Genomic DNA, 24,599 nt, shown 5'->3' with positions numbered 1-24,599 from the left:
GGAGGGGGTGGGAGAGAGAGAGAGCGGAGGGGGTGGGAGAGAGAGAGAGCGGAGGGGGTGGGAGAGAGAGAGAGCGGAGGGGGTGGGAGAGAGAGAGAGTGGAGGGGGTGGGAGAGAGTGGAGGGGGGGAGAGAGTGGAGTGGGGGGAGAGAGAGTGGAGTGGGGGGAGAGAGTGGAGTGGGGGGGAGAGAGTGGAGTGGGGGGGAGAGAGTGGAGTGGGGGGGAGAGTGGAGTGGGGGGGAGAGAGTGGAGTGGGGGGAGAGAGTGGAGTGGGGGGAGAGAGTGGAGTGGGGGGAGAGAGTGGAGTGGGGGGAGAGAGAGTGGAGTGGGGGGAGAGAGTGGAGTGGGGGGAGAGAGAGTGGAGTGGGGGGAGAGAGAGTGGAGTGGGGGGAGAGAGAGTGGATTGGCGGGAGAGAGAGAGGTGGCGGGAGAGAGAGCGGAGGCGGGTGAGAGAGCGGAGGCGGGTGAGAAGAGGCGGAGGCGGGTGAGAAGAGGCGGAGGCGGGGGAGAAGAGGCGGAGGCGGGGGAGAAGAGGCGGAGGCGGGGGAGAAGAGGCGGAGGCGGGGGAGAAGAGGCGGAGGCGGGGGAGAAGAGGCGGGGGCGGGGGAGAAGAGGCGGGGGCGGGGGAGAAGAGGCGGGGGCGGGGGAGAAGAGGCGGGGGCGGGGGAGAAGAGGCGGGGGAGAAGAGGCGGGGGCGGGGAGAAGAGGCGGAGGCGGGGGAGAAGAGGCGGAGGCGGGGGAGAAGAGGCGGAGGCGGGGGGGAAGAGGCGGAGGCGGGGGAGAAGAGGCGGAGGCGGGGGAGAAGAGGCGGAGGCGGGGGAGAAGAGGCGGAGGCGGGGGAGAAGAGGCGGAGGCGGGGGAGAAGAGGCGGAGGCGGGGGAGAAAGGGGTGGGGGAGAGAGGGGTGGGTGAGAGAGGGGTGGGGGAGAGAGGGGTGGGGGTGTGAGTGGGAGGTGGTAGACAGAGGGATGGTGTATAGATGGGGTTGGTATATCTATGGTGATGGGGTAGAGTGGGGGGTGGGGTACAGATGGTGATGGGGTAGAGATGGTGGTGGGGTAGAGAGGGGGGTGGGGTAGAGAGGGGGTGGGGTAGAGAGGGGGGTGAGGTAGAGAGGGGGTGGGGTAGTGAGGGGGTGGGGTAGAGAGGGGGTGGGGTAGAGAGGGGGTGCGGTAGAGAGGGGGGTGGGGTAGAGAAGGGGTGGGGTAGAGAAGGGGTGGGGTAGAGAAGGGGTGGGGTAGAGAAGGGGTGTGGTAGAGAAGGTGTGTGGTAGAGAAGGGGTGTGGTAGAGAAGGGGTGTGGTAGAGAAGGGGTGGGGTAGAGAGAGGGATGGGGAGGGGCTGGTATGGGTCAGTGGGTATGGGGAAGGAAGGGAGAGGGAGAGGGATAGAGAGAGAGATAGAGAGAGAGAGGGGGGGAGTGTGGTATGTGTTGCTAACAAATAACACCAACCCATCCTTATCTCTGCCACCATTAAGGTCATCTTTCCTGGGGAGAGAATGGGATCTTGGAACTGGGGCATCAGAAGATTTCAAGTCTTTCTCCTGCAGACACACAGACAGTGGGTTTTTCTGTGGTAGAAATTTGAGATTCACTATGTGAATTTTGAAACCTTTCATGCTCTATTTAATAATGAGGGCCACCTTCTAGTAAGTGTTTTCTTTTCCCCTTTCTCTCTGCCATGGTGATGTGCAGACGTTAGGGGAAAATGGGGTTTTCAGTTCCCCCATAGGAAGATCAACATCCATGATATTGTCTTCATCATTGTAAGGTAACAGTGCTTTCTTTGATTTCTTTTTCCTTCTCAGAGATTGTTGTGTTTGGACACACAATGGTGGACAAGCTTTCAGCTTCTTGTCGATACATACTTTTGCTTAAAAGACCCATTGGTCTCAGAGGAGGTTGCCCTTTGCAAGCCCAGCTGCAAGGACTTATTTGGGGCCAATTCTTTTGTCTCAATTTGAATTCAGTTGTTGCTATTGGTGGCCAGTTATTTTAACAGCTAATGCAAAGGATGTGGCGAGTGCTGGAAATTGCAGAGCCTCAAAGGCTTTCTTAAGGTGTGTTTACACTTGTGCAACTTTCCGTGCACACTAGGTGCATGTTGCACAAAGAGGAAAGAAGTGCATGCATCGGTGAAAAATCTTGCATGCCTCTGATTTCTGCACACACCACCATGTGCATGTGCGGGAGTCTCCCCATCCCAGACATGGAGTCACGTGCAACACTGGTGCGCTTGTCTGTCATTCTCTCTATTTGGTGCTTTGTTTTATTATATCCAATTGTTAAAAGATACACTTTCTCGCACAAATTCAAATCTGCTTTTGTGTTAGCACTTTAGTCGAGTGGTCTAACGAGAAACACATGGAATTTGAACAGTATTTGTGTATTATAAAGACAGACTGAATCAATTAACTGTCTGCAGTGCCTCACACATAAGAGCAATCTAGAAACAACAAAGGCAAACCAGAACAACATAAAAAGCCTCTGTTTGTATTTCCAAAGAAAATGTTTTAGAAGAGGAGTGATTTTGGATCATTTGATGTACCAAAGCCACTTTAATTCAGTCATAACCTGTTTGGAAGACAGGAAACAAGAAATGTGTTTCAATAAAATCCTTTCTGATTTGCAAATGGTATTGGAAACCTACCAGTGGTACTTCTTCATTTGCCGCCAGCCAATCCTTGTACGTTTCAGATCCATATACTGCAGAAAATGCCTCTCAATATGCTTTACAAATCTCGCCTGCAATTGCAACCCACTTGGCCAGCAAATCAAATTCATCACCGCAAAATGTCCAGATGTTTTAGACTCTTTCTAATGGTTCACTCTACAATGTCTACATGTGAAGCAAAAATATTCATTTACAATAAAAACTGAAGGGCATTACAAGGTTCTTGCTTTTATGGTTGTTACATTTTTCTTAACATAAAGTTTTCTCTTGTTTAGATGGTTGGTTGGTTGATTAAGGGACCAAATTACTAGGTCATCAGTCCCTTTTTGCTCGAACAGACAGGTCTACATAACGGTACACCAGAGATGGCCTACTGCGCAAAATCCAGGGGAAGAAAACGTAAGGCCTACCATAGGTCAACAAAGGTGGGACAAGGAACACAAAAGAAGAAAGGGAGACAGAGGAAGAAAGGCACGCAAGGTGCCATATCTAGGGAGCAACCAGAAGCCCCCAAAAGCAGAACACAATGTGGGGACATACATCCCCACTTCACACCACTTACCAGAGGTACCACACTCAGAAAGTCACCTAGGAAGCACTAGCAACATGGACAGGGCAAGAGAAGCACAGGTAGACATAAAACGAAGAAGTTAAACAGACCATGCGGGAGGGGAGAGCAGGTAAGGTGAGGGCCAGGTTGGATCACCAAGCCCAGACAGCCACGACCGGCTCTGGGCAGAGGAGGCAACAGAGTGTTCTGCCAACCCCTTAGCAGACCAATAAGATTAAATGGCTCTCCCTTAAAGACAGTGGTAAAAGCCTCCTTCACAACTAAAACATAAAACTATGTCAGCCTTGAAGACAGTGGTAAAAGCCTCCTTCACAACTAAAACGTAAAACTATGTCAGCCTTGAGACATCATCCCCTAATGCCACAGGCAGCAAGACAGTGAGATAGAGAATCTGCCGCAGGGCAGCCTATATGACCACGAGTCATCCAAGTATGGCCGATGCAGAGCTGACAAAGAGGATGGTAAAATCCTTGCGAGACACCTGTATGGAGAACCTCCACAGATTGATAGTCCCTTTTATCACTTCTAGTTATTTTGCTGAAGTGAGAGTATGCCATTCCGAATTCCAGATCCCTAGGACTTGATTGGCTCTATACCGATCGGAGGCCTGTGTCCAGAATACTGATCTCCAAGAGCCAGCTTACTCGTAGCCAGTTTTGCCAGGCTATCAGCTAGTTCATTTCCTGGGATCTCGATGTGTGCAGGGTCCCACTCTGTGGGAGTGCACTACTCCGCAGGTGTGCGTGACTCTCATGGGTGCCCGTGCATGACTTCGGGGGGGGGGGGGGGGGGGGAGCCAGGCCTTACTTGGGGGGGGGAGGCATGTGCGGCTGGAGCGGGGTACCATCCGCGAAACCAGGGGGAGGGGGGGGGGATAGCGGCAGCAGGAGCATTGGGGGTTGAGGTGCTGCAGAATGGGTGGTGGGGGTTGAGGTGATGCAACGAGTGTGAGGTGGGGTGGGGTGGGCATGGGTGGTGTACATGCGGAGCACGGGGCGGGGCCGGGGGCAGGCTCCAAGGGTGGTGTGCGGGTGTGGGGGATGGAGTGCAGTGGTGGGGACGATACGCGTAGCAGTAGCAGGCGACGAGGGGCGAGGAGTGCCAGCAGTGGCAGGGTAGGGGCAAGGGGCAAGGTGCAACAGCAGTGGCAGGGGAAGGGCAAGGGGAGAGATGCGGCAGCAGGGGCGGGGGAGAGGGCGAGGGGAGAAGTGCGGCAGCAGGGGTGGGGGAGGGGTCCTGTGGGGCTGCATGGGGGACGAGGTGCAGCAGCAGGGATGGTAGAGGGGCACTGTGCAGTTGCATGGGGGGCACTGTGTGAGGTGCAGCAGCAGGGGGTTGGGACAGGGTGTGGTGCGTTCAGCGGGGTGGCGGGGCGAGGTGTGGTGCGGCAGCGGCGTGGCGGGGCGAGGTGTGGTGCGGCATCAGGGTGGTGGGGCGAGGTGCGTGAGTATTGTGTATTATATACGAGGTTTGTTCAAAAAAATTCAAGAAGTTTGCCCACAAATTTTTCTACATTTACCTTTTATGGAGCATCGGGTACTTCAAAATACTCTCCTCCACACTCGACAAACCACTCTATATGCCGTTTCCACTTCCAGAAGCAATCTTGATATGCCTCCTGCTGACTTATGCAAAGCACTGTCTGGGAATTTTCTTGTATCCAATCTATCATTGCAAATCTTTGTCCTTTCAACAGGATTTCCAACTTTGGAAATAAAAAAAAAAGTCTCATCACCAGCTACAATTCTCTTAAGGAACATCTCGTTCTCATCAAAAAGCTTTAGATGGATTGTGGGGCGGAGGTCTTTCTGGTCCTGACTCATGAGCTGTGGGACAAATTTGGCTGCAGCATGAATCCCTCCAAGATGATGGGTAAGGATTTCATGACGTTGTTGTTGTTGTTGTTGTCTTCAGTCCTGAGACTGGTTTGATGCAGCTCTCCATGCTACTCTATCCTGCGCAAGCTGCTTCATCTCCCAGTACTTACTGCAACCTACATCCTTCTGAATCTGCTTAGTGTATTCAAGTCTTGGTCTCCCTCTACAATTTTTACCCTCCACACTGCCCTTCAATGCCAAATGTGTGATCCCTTGATGCCTCAGAACATGTCCTACCAACCTGTCCCTTCTTCTTGTCAAGTTGTGCCACAAACTCCTCTTCTCCCCAATTCTATTCAATACCTCCTCATTAGTTATGTGATCTACCCATCTAATCTTCAGCATTCTTCTGCAGCACCACATTTCGAAAGCTTCTATTCTCTTCTTGTCCAAACTATTTACTGTCCATGTTTCACTTCCATACATGGCTACACTCCATACAAATACTTTCAGAAACGACTTCCTGACACTTAAATCTATACTAGATGTTAACAAATTTCTCTTCTTCAGAAACGATTTCCTTGCCATTGCCAGTCTACATTTTATATCCTCTCTACTTCGACCATCATCAGTTATTGTGCTCCCCAAATGGCAAAACTTGTTTACTACTTTAAGCGTCTCATTTCCTAATCTAATTCCCTCAGCATCACCCGACTTAATTAGACTACATTCCATTATCCTCGTTTTGCTTTTGTTGATGTTCATCTTATATCCTCCTTTCAAGACACTGTCCATTCCGTTCAACTGCTCTTCCAAGTCCTTTGCTGTCTCTGACAGAATTACAATGTCATCAGCGAACCTAAAAGATTTTAGTTTCTTCTCCATGGATTTTAATACCTACTCCGAACTTTTCGTTTGTTTCCTATATCGCTTACTCAATATACAGATTGAATAACATCGGGGATGGGCTACAACACTGTCTCACTCCCTTCCCAGCCACTGCTTCCCTTTCATACCCCTCGACTCTTATAACTGTCATCTGCTTTCTGTACAAATTGTAAATAGCCTTTCACTCCCTGTATTTTACCCCTGCCACCTTTAGAAATTGAAAGAGAGTATTCCAGTCAACACTGTCAAAAGCTTTCTCTAAGTCTACAAATGCTAGAAATGTAGGTTTGCCTTTCCTTAATCTATTTTCTAAGATAAGTCGTAGGGTCAGTATTGCCTCACGTGTTCCAACATTTCTGCGGAATCCAAACTGATCTTCGCCGAGGTCGCCTTCTACCAGTTTTTCCATTCGTCTGTAAAGAATTCGAGTTAGTATTTTGCAGCTGTGACTTATTTAACTGATAGTTCGGTAATTTTCACACCTGTCAACACCTGCTTTCTTTGGGATTGGAATTATTATATTCTTCTTGAAGTCTGAGGGTATTTCACCTGTCTCATACATCTTGCTCACCAGATGGTAGCGTTTTGTCAGGACTGGCTCTCCCAAGGCCGTCAGTAGTTCCAATGGAATGTTGTCTACTCCCGGGGCTTTGTTTTGACTCAGGTCTTTCAGTGCTCTGTCAAACACTACACGCAGTGAAACTTCCTGGCAGATTAAAACTGTGTGCCCGACCGAGACTCGAACTCGGGACCTTTGCCTTTCGCGGGCAAGTGCTCTACTATCTGAGCTACCGAAGCACGGCTGACGCCCGGTCTCACAGCCTTACTTCTGCCAGTATCTCGTCTCCTACCTTCCAAACTTTACAGAAGCTCTCCTGCGAACCTTGCAGAACTAGCACTCCTGAAAGAAAGGATATTGCGGAGACATGGCTTAGCCACAGCCTGGGGGATGTTTCCAGAATGAGATTTTCACTCTGCAGCGGAGTGTGCACTGATATGAAACTTCCTGGCAGATTAAAACTGTGTGCCCGACCGAGACTCGAACTCGGGACCTCTGCCTTTCGCGGGCAAGTGCTCTACTATCTGAGCTACCGAAGCACAACTCACGCCCGGCCTCACAGCCTTACTTCTGCCAGTATCTCGTCTCCTACCTTCCAAACTTTACAGAAGCTCTCCTGCGAACCTTGCAGAACTAGCACTCCTGAAAGAAAGGATATTGCTGAGACATGGCTTAGCCACAGCCTGGGGGATGTTTCCAGAATGAGATTTTCACTCTGCAGTGGACCAGGCTGTGGCTAAGCCATGTCTCCGCAATATCCTTTCTTTCAGGAGTGCTAGTTCTGCAAGGTTCGCAGGAGAGCTTCTGTAAAGTTTGGAAGGTAGGAGACGAGATACTGGCAGAAGTAAGGCTGTGAGGCCGGGCGTGAGTCGTGCTTCGGTAGCTCAGATGGTAGAGCACTTGCCCGCAAAAGGCAAAGGTCCCGAGTTCGAGTCTCGGTCGGGCACACAGTTTTAATCTGCCAGGAAGTTTCATATCAGCGCACACTCCGCTGCAGAGTGAAAATCTCATTCTCTCTACGCGCAGTATCGTATCTCCCATTTCATCTTCATCTACATCCTCTTCCCTTTCCATAATATTGTCCTCAAGTACATCGCCCTTGTATAGACCATCTATATACTCCTTCCACCTTTCTGCTCTCCCTTATTTGCTTAGAACTGGGTTTCCATCTGAGCTCTTGATATTCGTACAAGTGGCTCTCTTTTCTCCAAAGGCCTCTTTAATTTTCCTGTAGGCAGTATCTATCTTACCCCTAGTGAGATAAGCCTCTACATCCTCACATTTGTCCTCTAGCCATCTCTGCTTAGCCATTTTGCACTTCCTGTCAATCTCATTTTTGAGACATTTGTATTCCTTTTTGCCTCCTTCATTTACTGCGTTTTTATATTTTCTCCTTTCATCAATTAAATTCAATATTTCTTCTGTTACCCAAGGATTTATACTAGCCCTTGTCTTTTTACCTACTTGATCCTCTGCTGCCTTCACTACTTCATCCCTCAGAGCTACCCCATTCTTCTTCTACTGTATTTCTTTCCCCCATTCCTGTCAATTGTTCCCTTATGCTCTCCCTGAAACACTGTACAACCTCTGGTTTAGTCAGTTTATCCAGGTCCCATCCCCTTAAATTCCCACCTTTTTGCAGTTTCTTCAGTTTTAATCTACAGTTCATAACCAATAGATTGTGGTCAGAGTCCACATCTGCCCCTGGAAATGTCTTGCAACTTAAAACCTGGTTCCAAAATCTCTGTCTTACCATTATATAGTCTATCTGATACCTTCTAGTATCTCCAGGATTCTTCCAGGTATACAACCTTCTTTTATGATTCTTGAACCAAATGTTAGCTATGATTAAGTTATGCTCTGTGCAAAATTCTACAAGGTGGCTTCCTCTTTCATTTCTCTCCCCCAATCCATATTCACCGACTATGTTTCCTTCTCTCCCTTTTCCTACTCTCGAATTCCAGTCACCCATGACTATTAAATTTTCGTCTCCCTTCACTACCTGAATAATTTCTTTTATCTCATCATAAATTTAATCAATTTCTTCATCATCTGCAGAGCTAGTTGGCATATAAACTTGTACTACTGTAGTAGGCATGGGCTTCATGTCTATCTTGGCCACAATAATGCGTTCACTATGCTGTTGGTAGTAGCTTACCTGCACTACTATTTTTTTATTCATTATTAAACCTACTCCCGCATTACCCCTATTTGATTTTGTATTTATAACCCTGTATTCACCTGACCAAAAGTCTTGTTCCTCCTGCCACCGAACTTCACTAATTCCCACTATATCTAACTTTAACCTATCCATTTCCCTTTTTAAATTTTCTAACCTACCTGCCCGATTAAGGGATCTGACATTCCACGCTCCGATCCTTAGAACGCCAGTTTTCTTTCTCCTGATAACGACGTCCTCCTGAGTATTCCCCGCTCGGAGATCCGAATGGGGGACTATTTTACCTCCGGAATATTTTACCAAAGAGGACGCCATCATCATTTAACCATACAGTAAAGCTGCATGCCCTCGGGAAAAATTACGGCTGTAGTTTCCCCTTGCTTTCAGCCGTTCGCAGTACCAGCACAGCAAGGCCGTTTTGGTTTGTGTTGCAAGGCCAGATCAGTCAATCATCCAGACTGTTGCCCCTGCAACTACTGAAAATGCCCTCTTCAGGAACCACACGTTTGTCTGGCCTCTCCACAGATACCCCTCCATTGTGGTTGCATCTACGGTACGGCTATCTGTATCGCTGAGGCACGCAAGCCTCCCCACCAACGGCAAGGTCCATGGTTCATGGGGGTGGTTCATGACATTATCCAACTGAAATGTTACATTCTTCTGCAGTCTCTCAGTCAGTCTTTGATTGGCGTGTACAATTTCGTTGAAGTTCCAGACACCAACGTCATCGGTAGACATCAAAGTGCATCCTGAACAAATGTCACCTCTAACTTCTGTCCATCTATTTCTGAACCATGTGAACCATTCGTAACACCGAGTATGGTTTAAGCACTCATCACCGTAGGCTTCCGGTATCATTTGGTGTCTCTCTCTAAAGTTTTTCTCGGGTTTCACACAAAATTTACTGCCATCTCAAAATTCGCAAACTGTGCGAAACAATGTTCCACTCAATACAGCACTGAACAATACCTAACAGACATACAATGAAACTTCTAGCAGTTATTCATTGAACACAGGTGTGTGCAGGGATGCCAACTGTAACTGACTCCAACACACTATTGGCATGAAATTACGAATGTTCCAGAATTTTTTCAACCGGCCTTGTACATATCGATCGATATCTCTACACAGTCAAGCTCTGGCGCAACGATATTCATTGCTACCCTGGTCAAGAGTGTGTACACAATGGCTGAAAGGGGCATTGTAAATATGGCACAAATGTAGAATGGAAGGGAGAGAGGGGACAGTGGCAGAGACGTGCACGTCGAGTCTCCAAGGTGAGTTTAAAGCAAGGGGTAGGGCAGGTAGAGAGGCACGTGCAGCGTCAGTGAGAGGTGTGTGAGCTGGAAGCTCTAGTTGTGTTGTTCGCATCTGAGAAGTTAAGTTCTATCTGGTGCATGGAAGGGAGGGGGGGTGTTCAAAATAAATAACTAAGCTTAAGTTGGGCTATGACCCCCCCCCCCCCCCCCCCCCCGCAATGTAGAAGTGTGATGGACAGTGCAAATATCTGCCTTCCAGTTTGATGTAATGCATATTAGATGATTGCAGAATCAAGTGACTGATGTACTGAGTGATGCATTTGGTCAGAAAGAGGAAGACAGAGTGGATGGGGCATCGACATCTGCAGGTGCGGCCGAGGTCCTCAGTCCTGCTTGGTCTCCAAATGGCCACTGCCATACTGACAGAAATCCCTACATTGTGCTGTGATCTTGAACAAGAGCAGGAAAAAGATTACAAGTTAAATGCCTCTGAAAGGAGTTTAGTGAGTGGTGTCTGGTGAATGGGTACAAGATCGAGAAAGGGATACTCTGAAATCACACTATAAATGATGGAAAGATGAAATCTGCCTACCCAGGAGCTTCGTGCCACCTGTTTTTAGATATTTTCTGCAATTGCCGTGTGGTGGGTACTTGGACATCCATAAGATGTGGATGAAAATTAGTGAGGATATAACATGCTATGGTATGAAAGCCAAAGTCCAGAAACTAGTGGGTAGGTATCAGGAGTGTAATCAAGGGAAGCCAAATATCTGTCTCTTGCAGTCCACTCACGAGTTCCACTCCTTAGACAAATTATTTATAGACTACCTTGGCATGCATTTTGCACACCAAGGATGGTACCGGTTTTGTCTTCATAGATAACATTTATGGAGTTCGTATGGGACTACAACAGCAGTAAATGCTCAACATCTATCAAACATTTTTTCAAGCTTTGGTCCTCTTGGAACGTCAGTTAGTGACAACATGCTGGCATTCACCTCACAAAAGTTCTGGGGCTTCTGCTTCAGCCACAGATTCAAGCACAGAACTACCACACCTTACAACCCTCAACTTTCATTCCGGGAAGTTGAACTCTGCCCTCATCATCTATCATTTTGGCTCACAAAGAATGTGGAACAGATCACTGAACTGGCTTAGCCTCTCATTTAACACTGATTGTCACGAAGCATACAAAAAGATCCAGCCAAGTCGATCTTCGCACTTGAGGTCACCACCCCATTGAGCAATCTCTTGTCCTTTAACAACCTGCTCCCAGAACATGTTGACCCTGACAATCCGAGGATTATGTGGGAGGCAGCAAGAAAGAACATTATTCTCACCCACCAGTGGAAAGCCCACACTTATAACGGGGGGCGGGGGGTATGCTACGTCAGCAGTGGCGAGTGACAAGTTAGATGAGAAATATGTGGGGGCAGAACAAAGGATGAAAAGGAGCTAACAGGGAAGACATTCCCACAATATGTATGTCCATGTGAGGTAATTAAGGTCTCCTGTGGGCTACCTAGTTGAGGACCTCTAGACCCCCTTAAGTCAGCTCAGGCCTGGTGGTGGGGTACAGAACCATTTGTAAGTGATGTACCCCCTTAACAACAAAATTATCTGGGAGCATTTCCTTTTTAGATTGTTTCATTTACAGTGCAAAACCTCATTCATTATGACTTACAAATTTCTGGTTGCAAAATTAACTAGCCTGAGAAATCTGTAGTATCTGCATCACCCCTCTCATGTCTCCACACGGTACCCCACCCCCTACTCTGTGACCATGGAGGGCAGACCGTGGTTGCTGCTCAAAGGCCCACACTCACCTTCTGCTTGCAGAGTTCAGTGGCTGTGAAGCCCTGATGTAATGCCTCAAACAGTAAAATACCCTCAAAACCAGTTTTAAAAGAAAACAGGAGTAAAGAAAAGTATGACGCAGTGGCACATATTCACATGCAGCATTGTTTGTAGCACAAATTAGTGCCAAACAATATAAAAGAAATTAGACGGTGCCATTTCTTAGTGCATGCATTGAATGGCTTCCTAAATAACCAACTCCAATATAAAGAGATTCAAAGCAGTATTCTACTGTCCAAAATCAAACAAAGGATGACTAACATCATTCAGACTCAAAACAAAGATAACTGTAAAATTTGTTTACATATACAGGGTGTTTCAAAAATGACCGGTATATTTGAAACGGCAATACAAACTAAACGAGCAGCGATAGAAATACACCGTTTGTTGCAATATGCTTGGGACAACAGTACATTTTCAGGCAGACAAACTTTCGAAATTACAGTAGTTACAATTGTCAACAACAGATGGCGCTGCGGTCTGGGAAACTCTATAGTACGATATTTTCCACATATCCACCATGCGTAGCAATAATATGGCGTAGTCTCTGAATGAAATTACCCAAAACCTTTGACAACGTGTCTGGCGGAATGGCTTCACATGCAGATGAGATGTACTGCTTCAGCTGTTCAATTGTTTCTGGATTCTGGCGGTACACATGGTCTTTCAAGTGTCCCCACAGAAAGAAGTCACAGGGGTTCATGTCTGGCGAATAGGGAGGCCAATCCACGCCGCCTCCTGTATGTTTCGGATAGCCCAAAGCAATCACACGATCATCGAAATACTCATTCAGGAAATTAAAGACGTCGGCCGTGCGATGTGGCCGGGCACCATCTTGCATAAACCACGAGGTGTTCGCAGTGTCGTCTAAGGCAGTTTGTACCGCCACAAATTCACGAAGAATGTCCAGATAGCGTGATGCAGTAATCGTTTCGGATCTGAAAAATGGGCCGATTCCTTTGGAAGAAATGGCGGCCCAGACCAGTACTTTTTGAGGATGCAGGGACGATGGGACTGCAACATGGGGCTTTTCGGTTCCCCATATGCGCCAGTTCTGTTTATTGACGAAATAAAAATAAGCTTCGTCAGTAAACCAAATGCTGCCCACATGCATATCGCCGTCATCAATCCTGTGCACTATATCGTTAGCGAATGTCTCTCGTGCAGCAATGGTAGTGGCGCTGAGGGGTTGCCGGGTTTGAATTTTGTATGGATAGAGGTGTAAACTCTGGCGCATGAGACGATACGTGGACGTTGGCGTCATTTGGACCGCAGCTGCAACATGGCGAACGGAAACCCGAGGCCGCTGTTGGATCACCTGCTGCACTAGCTGCGCGTTGCCCTCTGTGGTTGCCGTACGCGGTCGCCCTACCTTTCCAGCACGTTCATCCGTCACGTTCCCAGTCCGTTGAAATTTTTCAAACAGATCCTTTATTGTATCGCTTTTCGGTCCTTTGGTTACATTAAACCTCCATTGAAAACTTCGTCTTGTTGTAACAACACTGTGTTCTAGGCGGTGGAATTCCAACACCAGAAAAATCCTCTGTTCTAAGGAATAAACCATGTTGTCCACGCACACTTGCACGTTGTGAACAGCACACGCTTACAGCAGAAAGACGACGTACAGAATGGCGCACCCACAGACTGTGTTGTTGTCTATATCTTTAACATCACTTGCAGCGCCATCTGTTGTTGAAAATTGTAACTACTGTAATTTCGAAAGTTTGTCCGCCTGAAAATGTACTGTTGTCCCAAGCATATTGCAACAAACGGTGTATTTCTATCGCTGCTCGTTTAGTTTTTATTGCCGTTTCAAATATACCGGTCATTTTTGAAACACCCTGTAGTTACTCACCTGCATAATCATCTCCACAGTGTCTGCAGAAGCTGAGTATGATATTAATGTTGTGATGTTCTTCACGGTCCATATTCGTTAACACTGTTAGAATGTTGCCCAACAACGGTAAACCTTCTTTATGTGTGAATATGCCAACACTAATAAGTTCAGCATAGAACCTCAAGTCAACACGAAGTTTGGCCTGATTTGCTATCTACAAAAGAAAAAGACAATGCAGTGGGTAAAAAAATCAGGTGTTCCACACTTATTTTACAAAAATTTATACATAAGTCAGACTAGCATCTATAGCACACCACAAAAACCACAAATAAAAACCTCGAAACAAAAAGAAGTCGGAAGGAAGAGTATGATTTAAAATCCAATTCATAATACGGTCTGGAAACAGACAACACCTTCGATGAGACAATGATGGGGGTGGAATTTTTCCACATGCCTTTTAAAAGAACCATATGAAATAAGCCTTAACTAATTTAGGATGGGGATGACTGGATGGGGAAGTAAATAACAGAAATCTTGCAAAATCAAGTCACCAGAAATAACGTCTCTTTCAGCCACACTCAGTTCTTGTAGCATATCCTATTTGGTTAGTATTTGAGTAGCCCAGATGCAAAAGCCACTAACTGCACGATAAGTGAAACAGATCATCGCAAAAAAATCGTCCCACCCATACTATTATAGTTAAAGACTTCAATTCTTTTTTAAAAAATAATTATTTACTCAGTATTAATGGCTGAAATCTGTGATTATGTTTCACACCTTACAGTCTTAAGTGAAATATTGACTTAGCAGATTTGGCACCTGATTTATGCTGTTAGCAGGTTTCGCAAACGTATCGATCCAATTACTAAACAAACATTCGGTTGAAAAACCTGCTATTCTGTATATGTTAGGAATGACAGAAGGATGGAATTTAATTACTGCAAATGTAAACAAAATACATTTTATTTCTCATGTAACTGCACCGAGGGTCGACAGAACTCATCTAGCAGTGTCCATCCACCGCTCTGGAGTCGGAAGATGCCTCTTTCACAGAGTCGAAACCGGTCACTCAGTCCAATAAAAAAATATTTTAACAAGATTGCAATCACGACTGTTTTAAATTTAATTTTAACAATGGCTGTAGCTGACATTTCCGATTCTCCAAGATGATGGGCATCTACTCCTTGGCATGCATAGGAAGTGAATAGCTCAGGCATCAGCAGCGTGAGCCTTATGTTAAGTGTGTGGAGGGTGGGAGGTTCAACAAAAATGGTATATAATGACACCACCATATCCGATTGGCTACAGCATACAAAAAAAGGGGGGGGGAGGGAGATGGGAGAGAGACTATGTTTCAAAAAAGATAGGTAAATTGCTTTTTAACAAGTCCTATGAAGGATTATTGACTTACAGTGCGTGAATTATTCTGTGTCAAATGAGAAAGTGAAATTTCTTAGATGATGAAGCATTTACTCCAGCTCTGAAAATGAACCAGCAAGTCTCTGTATGTCAGTCTTTTTAGAGATGGTTGCAGAACTCAGCTGTTCAATATAGGATGTCAAATTAAACACATTTCAGCTGTCAAATTTCCAACCTTACTTTATTTGGGACCAGTTTCAGCGTCTTACTACGGCATCTTTAGGCAGGAGATGGTTGAAGTGATCACTATAGCAAAAATCTACTAGTACCAGTATTTCTGGCCCCTGTTGTGATCACAACTGAGGTAGATTCTTCGTACACGTTTGTCAAGGGCCTGAAGATGGCATAGTAAAATGCTGAAACTGGTTGCCAAATAAAATAAAGTTGGAAATTTGACGGCTGAAAGGTGTATAATTTGACATCCTGAATTTGTAAGGTTTGAACATAATCGTCTAATATAAACACTTTTTCCCATTTAGGCTGACCTGACTGTTAGAAATACCATATTTATCCAAACATAAGATGACCTTGAATATAAGTAACACCCTATTTTTAAAGAGGCTCTCAGAGAAAATTTTATTTTTAAGATATTCTCACTAATCAAAATTACAAACTGTTTCAATGATGAAAGTTAACATTATACCTATCCTAAACTTATGCACTTCATTGACTGTCTACATTTTGACAATACAGGGAGAAAAGAAATAGTTTGCGCTAATTTTTATTTTCACTTCCTTCATTGGTTTACTGTCTAAATAAGCCATACGTGGTACTACCATTTTAATAATAATAATAATAATAATAATAATAACCACCACCACCACCACCACCACCACCACCACCACCATCATCACTGGTATCATTATCTGGGATGATAGTTTCACATAATCAATTAAAAGGTGAGAACGGATTAGGGAAGGATGGGGAAGAGAATTGGCTATGTCCTTTCAGAGGAACCATCCTGGCATTTGCCTGAAGCGATTTAGGGAAATCACCGAAAATCTAAATCAGGATGGCCGGGCACTGGTTTGAATCGTCATCCTCCTGAACGCAAGTCCAGTGTGCTAACCACTGCGCACCTCTCTCGGTTCCTATATACGAGCAGCAATGAACTTTATCATCTTTGTTGCCACAAATATTTCACTGTTTCTTACAAACATGTTGTGATACCTCAGGTTGTGGTTATAGTGGTATATGAAAACACAGCTGATTCCACAAATACATAGTGGATTTCAGTTGTCTATTGACGTGAGAATGTGACTACATCTTTCTTTGTTTCTTGATTCCAAACATGTCATCTGCACATGGCTTTCTCATTGGCTGTATAGAAGCAGCAGCTGACACACTCTCTTTCATTCCTGTTATATTTCAAGGAGAGTGTTAACAACATTGATGCACTGAACACACAAGTACATCATTGGCCCCTATCTAGACTTTTACCATTTCCTGTAGAAATGTATAATATTGTTGAGCATTTGTACAATTTTAAAAGTAATTGAATTCCGACTGCAAATGGAAAGGCAGCTAACTCAGAAAAAGACATAGCTGCCATCTCTTTTTCACCACTACTACAAAAACAGTCTTTTTTTTTTGCTATTGTATAATATATTTTGATAAAATCAGTGTTACATTTTGCTCAATACAGCTAATTAACAAGTGTTACCATTTTTCTGATAACCTTCTCCTATCAATTCAGACAAACAAAAATGCATTGTTGAAACGAACAGCATCTATCCAGTGCATGGAGGTTAAAATCTGTTCTAACCGCATCAATGCAGCTTCATGGTGCTCATCTTCTCAATATCTTTGGCCTGTGTGGCAGGGGCAACAGTGGCCAGTCTACATTATGCAGCAGATGAACAACAGTCCGCCGAGATGCTCGATTGTTGTGCACGAAATAAAATAAAATGAATAAAAAATACAAATCCTTGTGAAAGAAACTGAACATATTAAATAGGAGTCTATTACACGGATGATAGTCAGATTAGACATTGCCTGTGACTGCACCAATGTCAAGAGCACAAACACTAGTGTCAGCAAATTTGTGACATTACACAACCTTTCAGAAATCTTCAAAATAAATGTTCATGTGATGTCAATCGACAAAGCTTCATCTGTGAATGTAAGACAACCCCTAGATTAATTTATTTTACACAACATAAAAATGTTGAACTGAGCAGATGAATTTGGGAAAAAACCTCGTCTTATAATCGGGTAAATATGGTAGGGTTCCAGTATCTGAAAGGTTTCTAATTTATAGGAGTTCTCGTTGTTTCCTGTGTGTCAGCACTGCTTTACAATATTTGTTAATATGGCAGGTTACTAACATTTTATAGGTTACAGTAAAACTTAACAATTTTAATTTTTTTTCCTTTGTAGTCACAGAGTATTCTTTACACTAAGATTTTGCTTTGACATCACAGTAGTGATGTCTGTCACTGTAGCTGTCCAGAAAAATCCATACTTTTCTGAGTAGACGTTGTCTATGGCTCTCCTGCTGATTGATATGCCACAAAAACAGTATGGGATTTGAGAATACTCCAGATTGAAACACTTCACTGTTTTATAGTTTTCCTCCTTATCTCCTTTTTTTATATACTTTGGAGAGCTTTTGTTTTTCTAATTATTATTGTTTTTTTTTCTCTGCCACCAGTTCTAATTTTTGTATTAAGGTGGACTCATGTCGGCTGGGAGACCCTAACGAGTAGGTTCAGCTGCCTAATTGTAAAGGATTTTCTTCCTTCATCCTCTTCCATCTTTCCGTTGCAAAGAGTGAGAACTGTGTCTTAATTGTGTCTGTTGAATGAGTCTGTCTGTGTAGTGTGGTGTCATATTGGTGCTGGCCCACAGCCTACTGCTCTCCAATAGCACTGAGTGGGCAGCCAAGCTAAATGTTCTCACCCAGTGAAGAGATCACTGTCATCACTGCATACCCTCAATATGTGACATACAGTGGTGCAGTCTGTTATTTAATACTCAGCATCAGTGCAAAGTCTGGCAATCGAGAATTTTAAGCTGCCACCTGCACTCTCCTTGCTGACGAAATACTGGTGGTGAAAATTTCTTCCACCACCACGGTTTGAACCAGCTACGAAAGAGCTGAGTGCTATCATGCATATCAAACTACCATTAAATTTTGAAGACAGTTTACAGCATCCGTTATTTTTTGTGAACACTGTTTGTTCTTGCCTGGGCAATGTGAACATTACATATATTCTGTTATTCTACAGTCAGCAACAGCATTAATGGCGTCTGGCTACACAGCTAGCAAGGAGTGCTGCATTTTCAACTCAGCTGAAAGTGCACAGACAGCAGCTATCTTACGTTCCTGCACTTCGGTAACATGCAGAGCTGAATCTGCCTCACATTTGGACAATGAGTACACTGTAAAAATAAGGTCTCCTGCCTGTTCGTGAAACACTTGGTGCCTTGTACATACTTCAGCCATTATGACAGAACTTGCAGACAACACAGAATACAATGGAAATCAGTCAATTGTAGTTTTGTGCATCTAAAACACAACAGAACACTTGAATATGATGAAAGTTTACAGAATACCGAATGCGGAAACAGACTGAGCAACAACTGGCTAGCTGCACAGCTGTCATCTACTGTGCATCCCCACCCCAGGGGCAATAAACTCTATTGCAAACTATAATAATAATAATGAAATTAGCATTTTTAATGTCCTAATACCCTCTGCAAGAATCATTCTTTGTATCTGTCTCAATTTCTAATTTAGCTTGTGCTATCATCCACAGTTTCATTCATTCATCGAATTTGATCATATCTGTAACAACTACACTCCTGGAAATTGAAATAAGAACACCGTGAATTCATTGTCCCAGGAAGGGGAAACTTTATTGACACATTCCTGGGGTCAGATACATCACATGATCACACTGACAGAACCACAGGCACATAGACACAGGCAACAGAGCATGCACAATGTCGGCACTAGTACAGTGTATATCCACCTTTCGCAGCAATGCAGGCTGCTATTCTCCCATGGAGACGATCGTAGAGATGCTGGATGTAGTCCTGTGGAACGGCTTGCCATGCCATTTCCACCTGGCGCCTCAGTTGGACCAGCGTTCGTGCTGGACGTGCAGACCGCGTGAGACGACGCTTCATCCAGTCCCAAACATGCTCAATGGGGGACAGATCCGGAGATCTTGCTGGCCAGGGTAGTTGACTTACACCTTCTAGAGCACGTTGGGTGGCACGGGATACATGCGGACGTGCATTGTCCTGTTGGAACAGCAAGTTCCCTTGCCGGTCTAGGAATGGTAGAACGATGGGTTCGATGACGGTTTGGATGTACCGTGCACTATTCAGTGTCCCCTCGACGATCACCAGTGGTGTACGGCCAGTGTAGGAGATCGCTCCCCACACCATGATGCCGGGTGTTGGCCCTGTGTGCCTCGGTCGTATGCAGTCCTGATTGTGGCGCTCACCTGCACGGCGCCAAACACGCATACGACCATCATTGGCACCAAGGCAGAAGCGACTCTCATCGCTGAAGACGACACGTCTCCATTCGTCCCTCCATTCACGCCTGTCGCGACACCACTGGAGGCGGGCTGCACGATGTTGGGGCGTGAGCGGAAGACGGCCTAACGGTGTGCGGGACCGTAGCCCAGCTTCATGGAGACGGTTGCGAATGGTCCTCGCCGATACCCCAGGAGCAACAGTGTCCCTAATTTGCTGGGAAGTGGCGGTGCGGTCCCCTACGGCACTGCGTAGGATCCTATGGTCTTGGCGTGCATCCGTGCGTCGCTGCGGTCCGGTCCCAGGTCGACGGGCACGTGCACCTTCCGCCGACCACTGGCGACAACATCGATGTACTGTGGAGACCTCACGCCCCACGTGTTGAGCAATTCGGCGGTATGTCCACCCGGCCTCCCGCATGCCCACTATACGCCCTCGCTCAAAGTCCGTCAACTGCACATACGGTTCACGTCCACGCTGTCGCGGCATGCTACCAGTGTTAAAGACTGCGATGGAGCTCCGTATGCCACGGCAAACTGGCTGACACTGATGGCGGCGGTGCACAAATGCTGCGCAGCTAGCGCCATTCGACGGCCAACACCGCGGTTCCTGGTGTGTCCGCTGTGCCATGCGTGTGATCATTGCTTGTACAGCCCTCTCGCAGTGTCCGGAGCAAGTATGGTGGGTCTGACACACCGGTGTCAATGTGTTCTTTTTTCCATTTCCAGGAGTGTATTTTCGGCACAACTTGCAAATTTCTTTCTATAAAAGTTGTTCCTTGACAAAGACTTCAACAACTGAACAGGTTGTGCCTTCAAACTCTTGCCTCTAGCCAGTCACCTCTGCAACATTATCATTTCACAAGTCACCGTGGAATTACTCAACAACTGCAGAAACAGGTTTCACAGAGCATGGCAGCATACAGCAAACACCACACAACTCGCTCACCCTGCTCGGTACCTATGACATAACAATTCAGTACCATTTGAAAATTACTGCTAATTTCACACTTGGCACTTTTGACAATTTTGATAGTATTCCACTCTCGAACAGTCATACTTGTTCTCCGGTATCGGAGTACCGGTACCGCCCTGTATCAAATTGGACAGAACCTATGTCATTTCTGACTATTATGTATGGAGCAAACAAATTTCACACACAGTGTACACTGTAAAGAGAGTGTGTGAACAAAAATGCTTCCTTTAGTACAGTATGGCATAAACAATTAATTCGGAGTCTAAGTTACAGAACATCCAACAATGGCAACCACAGTAAATGCCAGGTTACTAGCAGTCTCCTCATGTGAACTACGGGTCAATATTGTGTCACATTCAGCCCCTTTGAATACTTGACATATGAGGCTGCCACAAATCAAATATGTGACACATGAGCTCATCATTTCCTGAGTGGTTGGCACTCAGATGAATGCACCTGCAACTGTCAGAAAAACTGGGCAAGTCAATTCCAATAGTGTGGCAATAAAAATTTTACTTTTAAGAGGACTGTCGATGCTGTCCAGTTAGTAGACAATTCAAAGTGTAACCTTTAAGGCAGTTTCCATTAAAGTTAGCCACATAAATGAAATTACACTTTCTTATCTCTAATCGAGGAGTAAAGATAACAAGTGACAGAACAGTAGATGCAGCTAAACACACACACACACACACACACACACAGAACAACCAATAAGATAAGGACGTATGTCACAAGTACTTTACCTTTTCATCCTTTTTAAGAGACAATACTTTCTGCCAGTTATCCAAGAGAAATGGTCCAAAATCGGCATACGTCTGATGCATTAATGAACACAGTTGAACAGCTGGCCACACATCCACCATTTTCAACTTCGCATCGACCAGTGCCGCCGCTACTTCGCTGACGTACTTCGACAAATTTAGTGTCGACATGTCTCTTAGGAGGGATGGAAGCTGGCTTCCAGTAAATGTTTTCTGAATGAGATATAACACACAAAATTATCCTTTTTCAAATATTTGCTGGTAATGACATAAACAGAAAAAATGGAAGTGTGAAGGGAGTTATAAATGGAGAATGTTAGATATAGGCAGATAAATAAGCGAGATAGACTATAGGAATGGTGGTGGAGGACGACTTATATTAGGATTAAATATCTGTGTCCAAAAAAAATGAGTGTTTACACAATACTTAACATTAACATATTTAATAGTAAAATTAGACAGAAGTAGTATTATACATCTCCTTACAGACAGCACATTCGTGTGCATCCATATTTTAAATACTGGTAAATATACAATGAAACTTAGTACTCTTAGCTACTTTTAACAAAGACCCACTGAGGCTGCAGAATGTTCCATGCCTGTTCCCACATATATTCTTTATTTATTTGTTTATTTTTCTTTTTTTCACATGCAATTAAGTAATTTAATTTCTGCATATTTATATCTTGCATTTGTAATTGATCAATCACAACTTGTTCTCTTGCACAATTTGGGGATCTGTGATGTGTGTGTTTGGAGTGCAGGTGCAACGCGAGGGATGATCAATCGTTATTTTGTTAAGCACACATCATATTATATTATTTATATTAGTGCTCCTCTTGGAGCGGAGCTGCAAAATACAGAAACAGCGTACCTGGGCCCTTCAAAACAGGGCCAGCGAGCAAGTAACTGCTCGGTGTTACGGAGTTACATAATAGACCATGGCCATCGGCCCATCATCCTACGCCACTTTGTTGCGCCCCAGAAATGACAACATCTTGACGATGATTGACTCTGAGTGTTTCTATACATGGGTTCTGCTTTGCTCATCCTGAGTGTTGTCTTGCTATTCTACATATTTTGCTGATTATGGACTGTGGGGCACTCCCAGCCAAGTGTGTGAGGACAATGCAGGGAACCACTGAGAAGATTCTCAGGGAATTTTCTTCCACCGTCTGGAAGTGAGCCACATGCAGGTTTCTCATGGGGGGGGGGGGGGGGGGAATTGTTCAACAGCTTTCATGGGTGGTGACATGCAGCTCAAGATGGTTAGGTCCTGGGAACAAATTTCCATGGTTTCAATTGGCTTATCAGTTAACCCCTTTTGCTCACTGGCTGTTTTCTGTACAAAATGTGCAGTTCCAAGGTGTAGAGAAAAGCAGAAGGAATTTTTCTCGCTGTCCCAGGAGTTTTGCTTTATTTTGACACTAGTTTTTGGACTTAGGCCATATGTCTAGTCACGAACAGTACTGGATGTATCTCTGGCGTGACCACGACTTCTCATTTGTGTCAGTTTTCCCATGAAGATGACAAAGAGGAGTCCACGGAGCCAGTACACTCTAGCCAACAGTACCTGCAATTAACCACCTTTCTCCACTTCAGTCACTCCAGATACGGTAGGGTAGCACTGGTGATGTATTTCAGTCCTTACAGGGCATGCACCAGACCAGAACAAGGGAGGTTTAACCTCTGACCATAACTTGAAGTGGCATTCTGATATACTACACTGACAGTCACGAAGTCATGCAGCTCCATCCCGCTAAATCAGTTAAACCTCATTCGTACTGTTCCTGCCTGCAGCTTAACCTTTCATGTGTCAGTTATCACATGGCACTATCAGTTATAAATTTACGGAATGACAGTAATGTTCATAAAATCTTTCTATTTCAAATCTTTCCCTGTCCACGTACATTATTGGTATTTGTGCAGAGTCTACACTATTATGCATCACTGATGAGATTGAGAATCGTGTGTCCAGAAATTATTTATGGTCAGTATGTCACTCAAATTTTCCAGTAGGAGACTGGTGATGGGCTTTTTATTGAACTAATCGTGCATAAGTTTGAGGAGGAGAAGGAGATTAGTGTTTAACATCCTGTTGACAACAAGCGCAAGCTCAGATTAGAGATGTCTGGGGAAGGTAATCGGCCATGCCCTGTCAAAGGAACCATCCCAGCTTTTGCCTGAAGCAATTTAGGGAAATCACAGAGAACCTAAATCTGGACGGCCAGATGCATGTGTGAACTGTCATCCTTCCAAATGCGAGTCCAGTGCACTAACAACTGTGCCATCTTGCTCGGTGTATAAGTTTGTCTAAGGAAATCACATCTAATCATTTCAATTCAATGGAACTCAAGAGTTTTATTTCTGCTTGAAATTTGTGAACAAATTCAACTATTTACCAGATCAACACCTCTTTTATTTTTTAATAAATAAAATTCCCATTAACTGCATGCCCAACTTCTTGAGCCATAAACAAGTGGACAAGACCCTTGCAAAATGCAAGATACTTAGTTAGCATTTCCTATGCATCACAGTTGGAACTTCTCTCAAGTCAGATTGTTTCAGGGGGCAATGTTGACATTATTCATGATCTGGGGTGGCAAATCTGTAAGGCTTGAGCATTTGCATACCATCTGAGAACTGAGAATTCGTTGAAGCAATGCTTGAAATCTATCAGCACTGACTTCTAGTATAATTATGATCCGAACCAAGTGTTTTCCGAATCTTTAACACAAATCAATATAATAGTAGAATTACACAGAAAAAGTATCATACATCTCCTTACTAACAGTACATTTGTGTACATTTGTGTACACACCCAATTTCTTACCCTCCCCCCCCCCCCCCCTCTCTCTCTCTCTCTCTCTCTCTCTCTCTCTCACTCTCTCTCTCTCACTATATATATATATATATATATATATATGTCTGCTTGTGTCTGTATGTGTGGATGGATATGTGTGTGTGTGCGAGTGTATACCTGTCCTTTTTTCCCCCTAAGGTAAGTCTTTCCGCTCCCGGGATTGGAATGACTCCTTACCCTCTCCCTTAAAACCCACATCCTTTCGTCTTTCCCTCTCCTTCCCTCTTTCCTGATGAGGCAACAGTTTGTTGCGAAAGCTTGAATTTTGTGTGTATATTTGTGTTTGTTTGTGTGTCTATCGACCTGCCAGCGCTTTTGTTTGGTAAGTCTCATCATCTTCCTTTTTAGATATATTTTTTCCACGTGGAATGTTTCCCTCTGTTATATATATATATATATATATATATATATATATATATATATATATATATATATATCACAGAGAGAGAG

The 24,599-nt window shown here is 44.8% G+C and overlaps 1 protein-coding gene across 4 annotated transcripts in view; it reads right to left on the bottom strand.

Moving 5' to 3' along the window:
• LOC126248165 (regulator of nonsense transcripts 2-like) overlaps window positions 1-24,599 on the bottom strand; it is a 213,516-nt gene that overhangs the window by 148,363 nt on the left and 40,554 nt on the right. For all 4 annotated transcript variants that reach the window (XM_049948921.1, XM_049948920.1, XM_049948922.1 and 1 more), the window contains 2 exons: window positions 21,269-21,499; window positions 13,659-13,854 (listed from right to left, as the gene is read on the bottom strand). In XM_049948921.1, coding sequence (XP_049804878.1) covers window positions 13,659-13,854; window positions 21,269-21,499 — 427 coding nt within the window. The remainder of the gene's footprint in view (window positions 1-13,658; window positions 13,855-21,268; window positions 21,500-24,599) is intronic.

The sequence above is a fragment of the Schistocerca nitens genome, chromosome 3, assembly GCF_023898315.1.
Source record: "Schistocerca nitens isolate TAMUIC-IGC-003100 chromosome 3, iqSchNite1.1, whole genome shotgun sequence".
Lineage (NCBI taxonomy): Eukaryota > Metazoa > Arthropoda > Insecta > Orthoptera > Acrididae > Schistocerca > Schistocerca nitens.
This window is presented reverse-complemented; position numbering and strand designations above follow the sequence as displayed.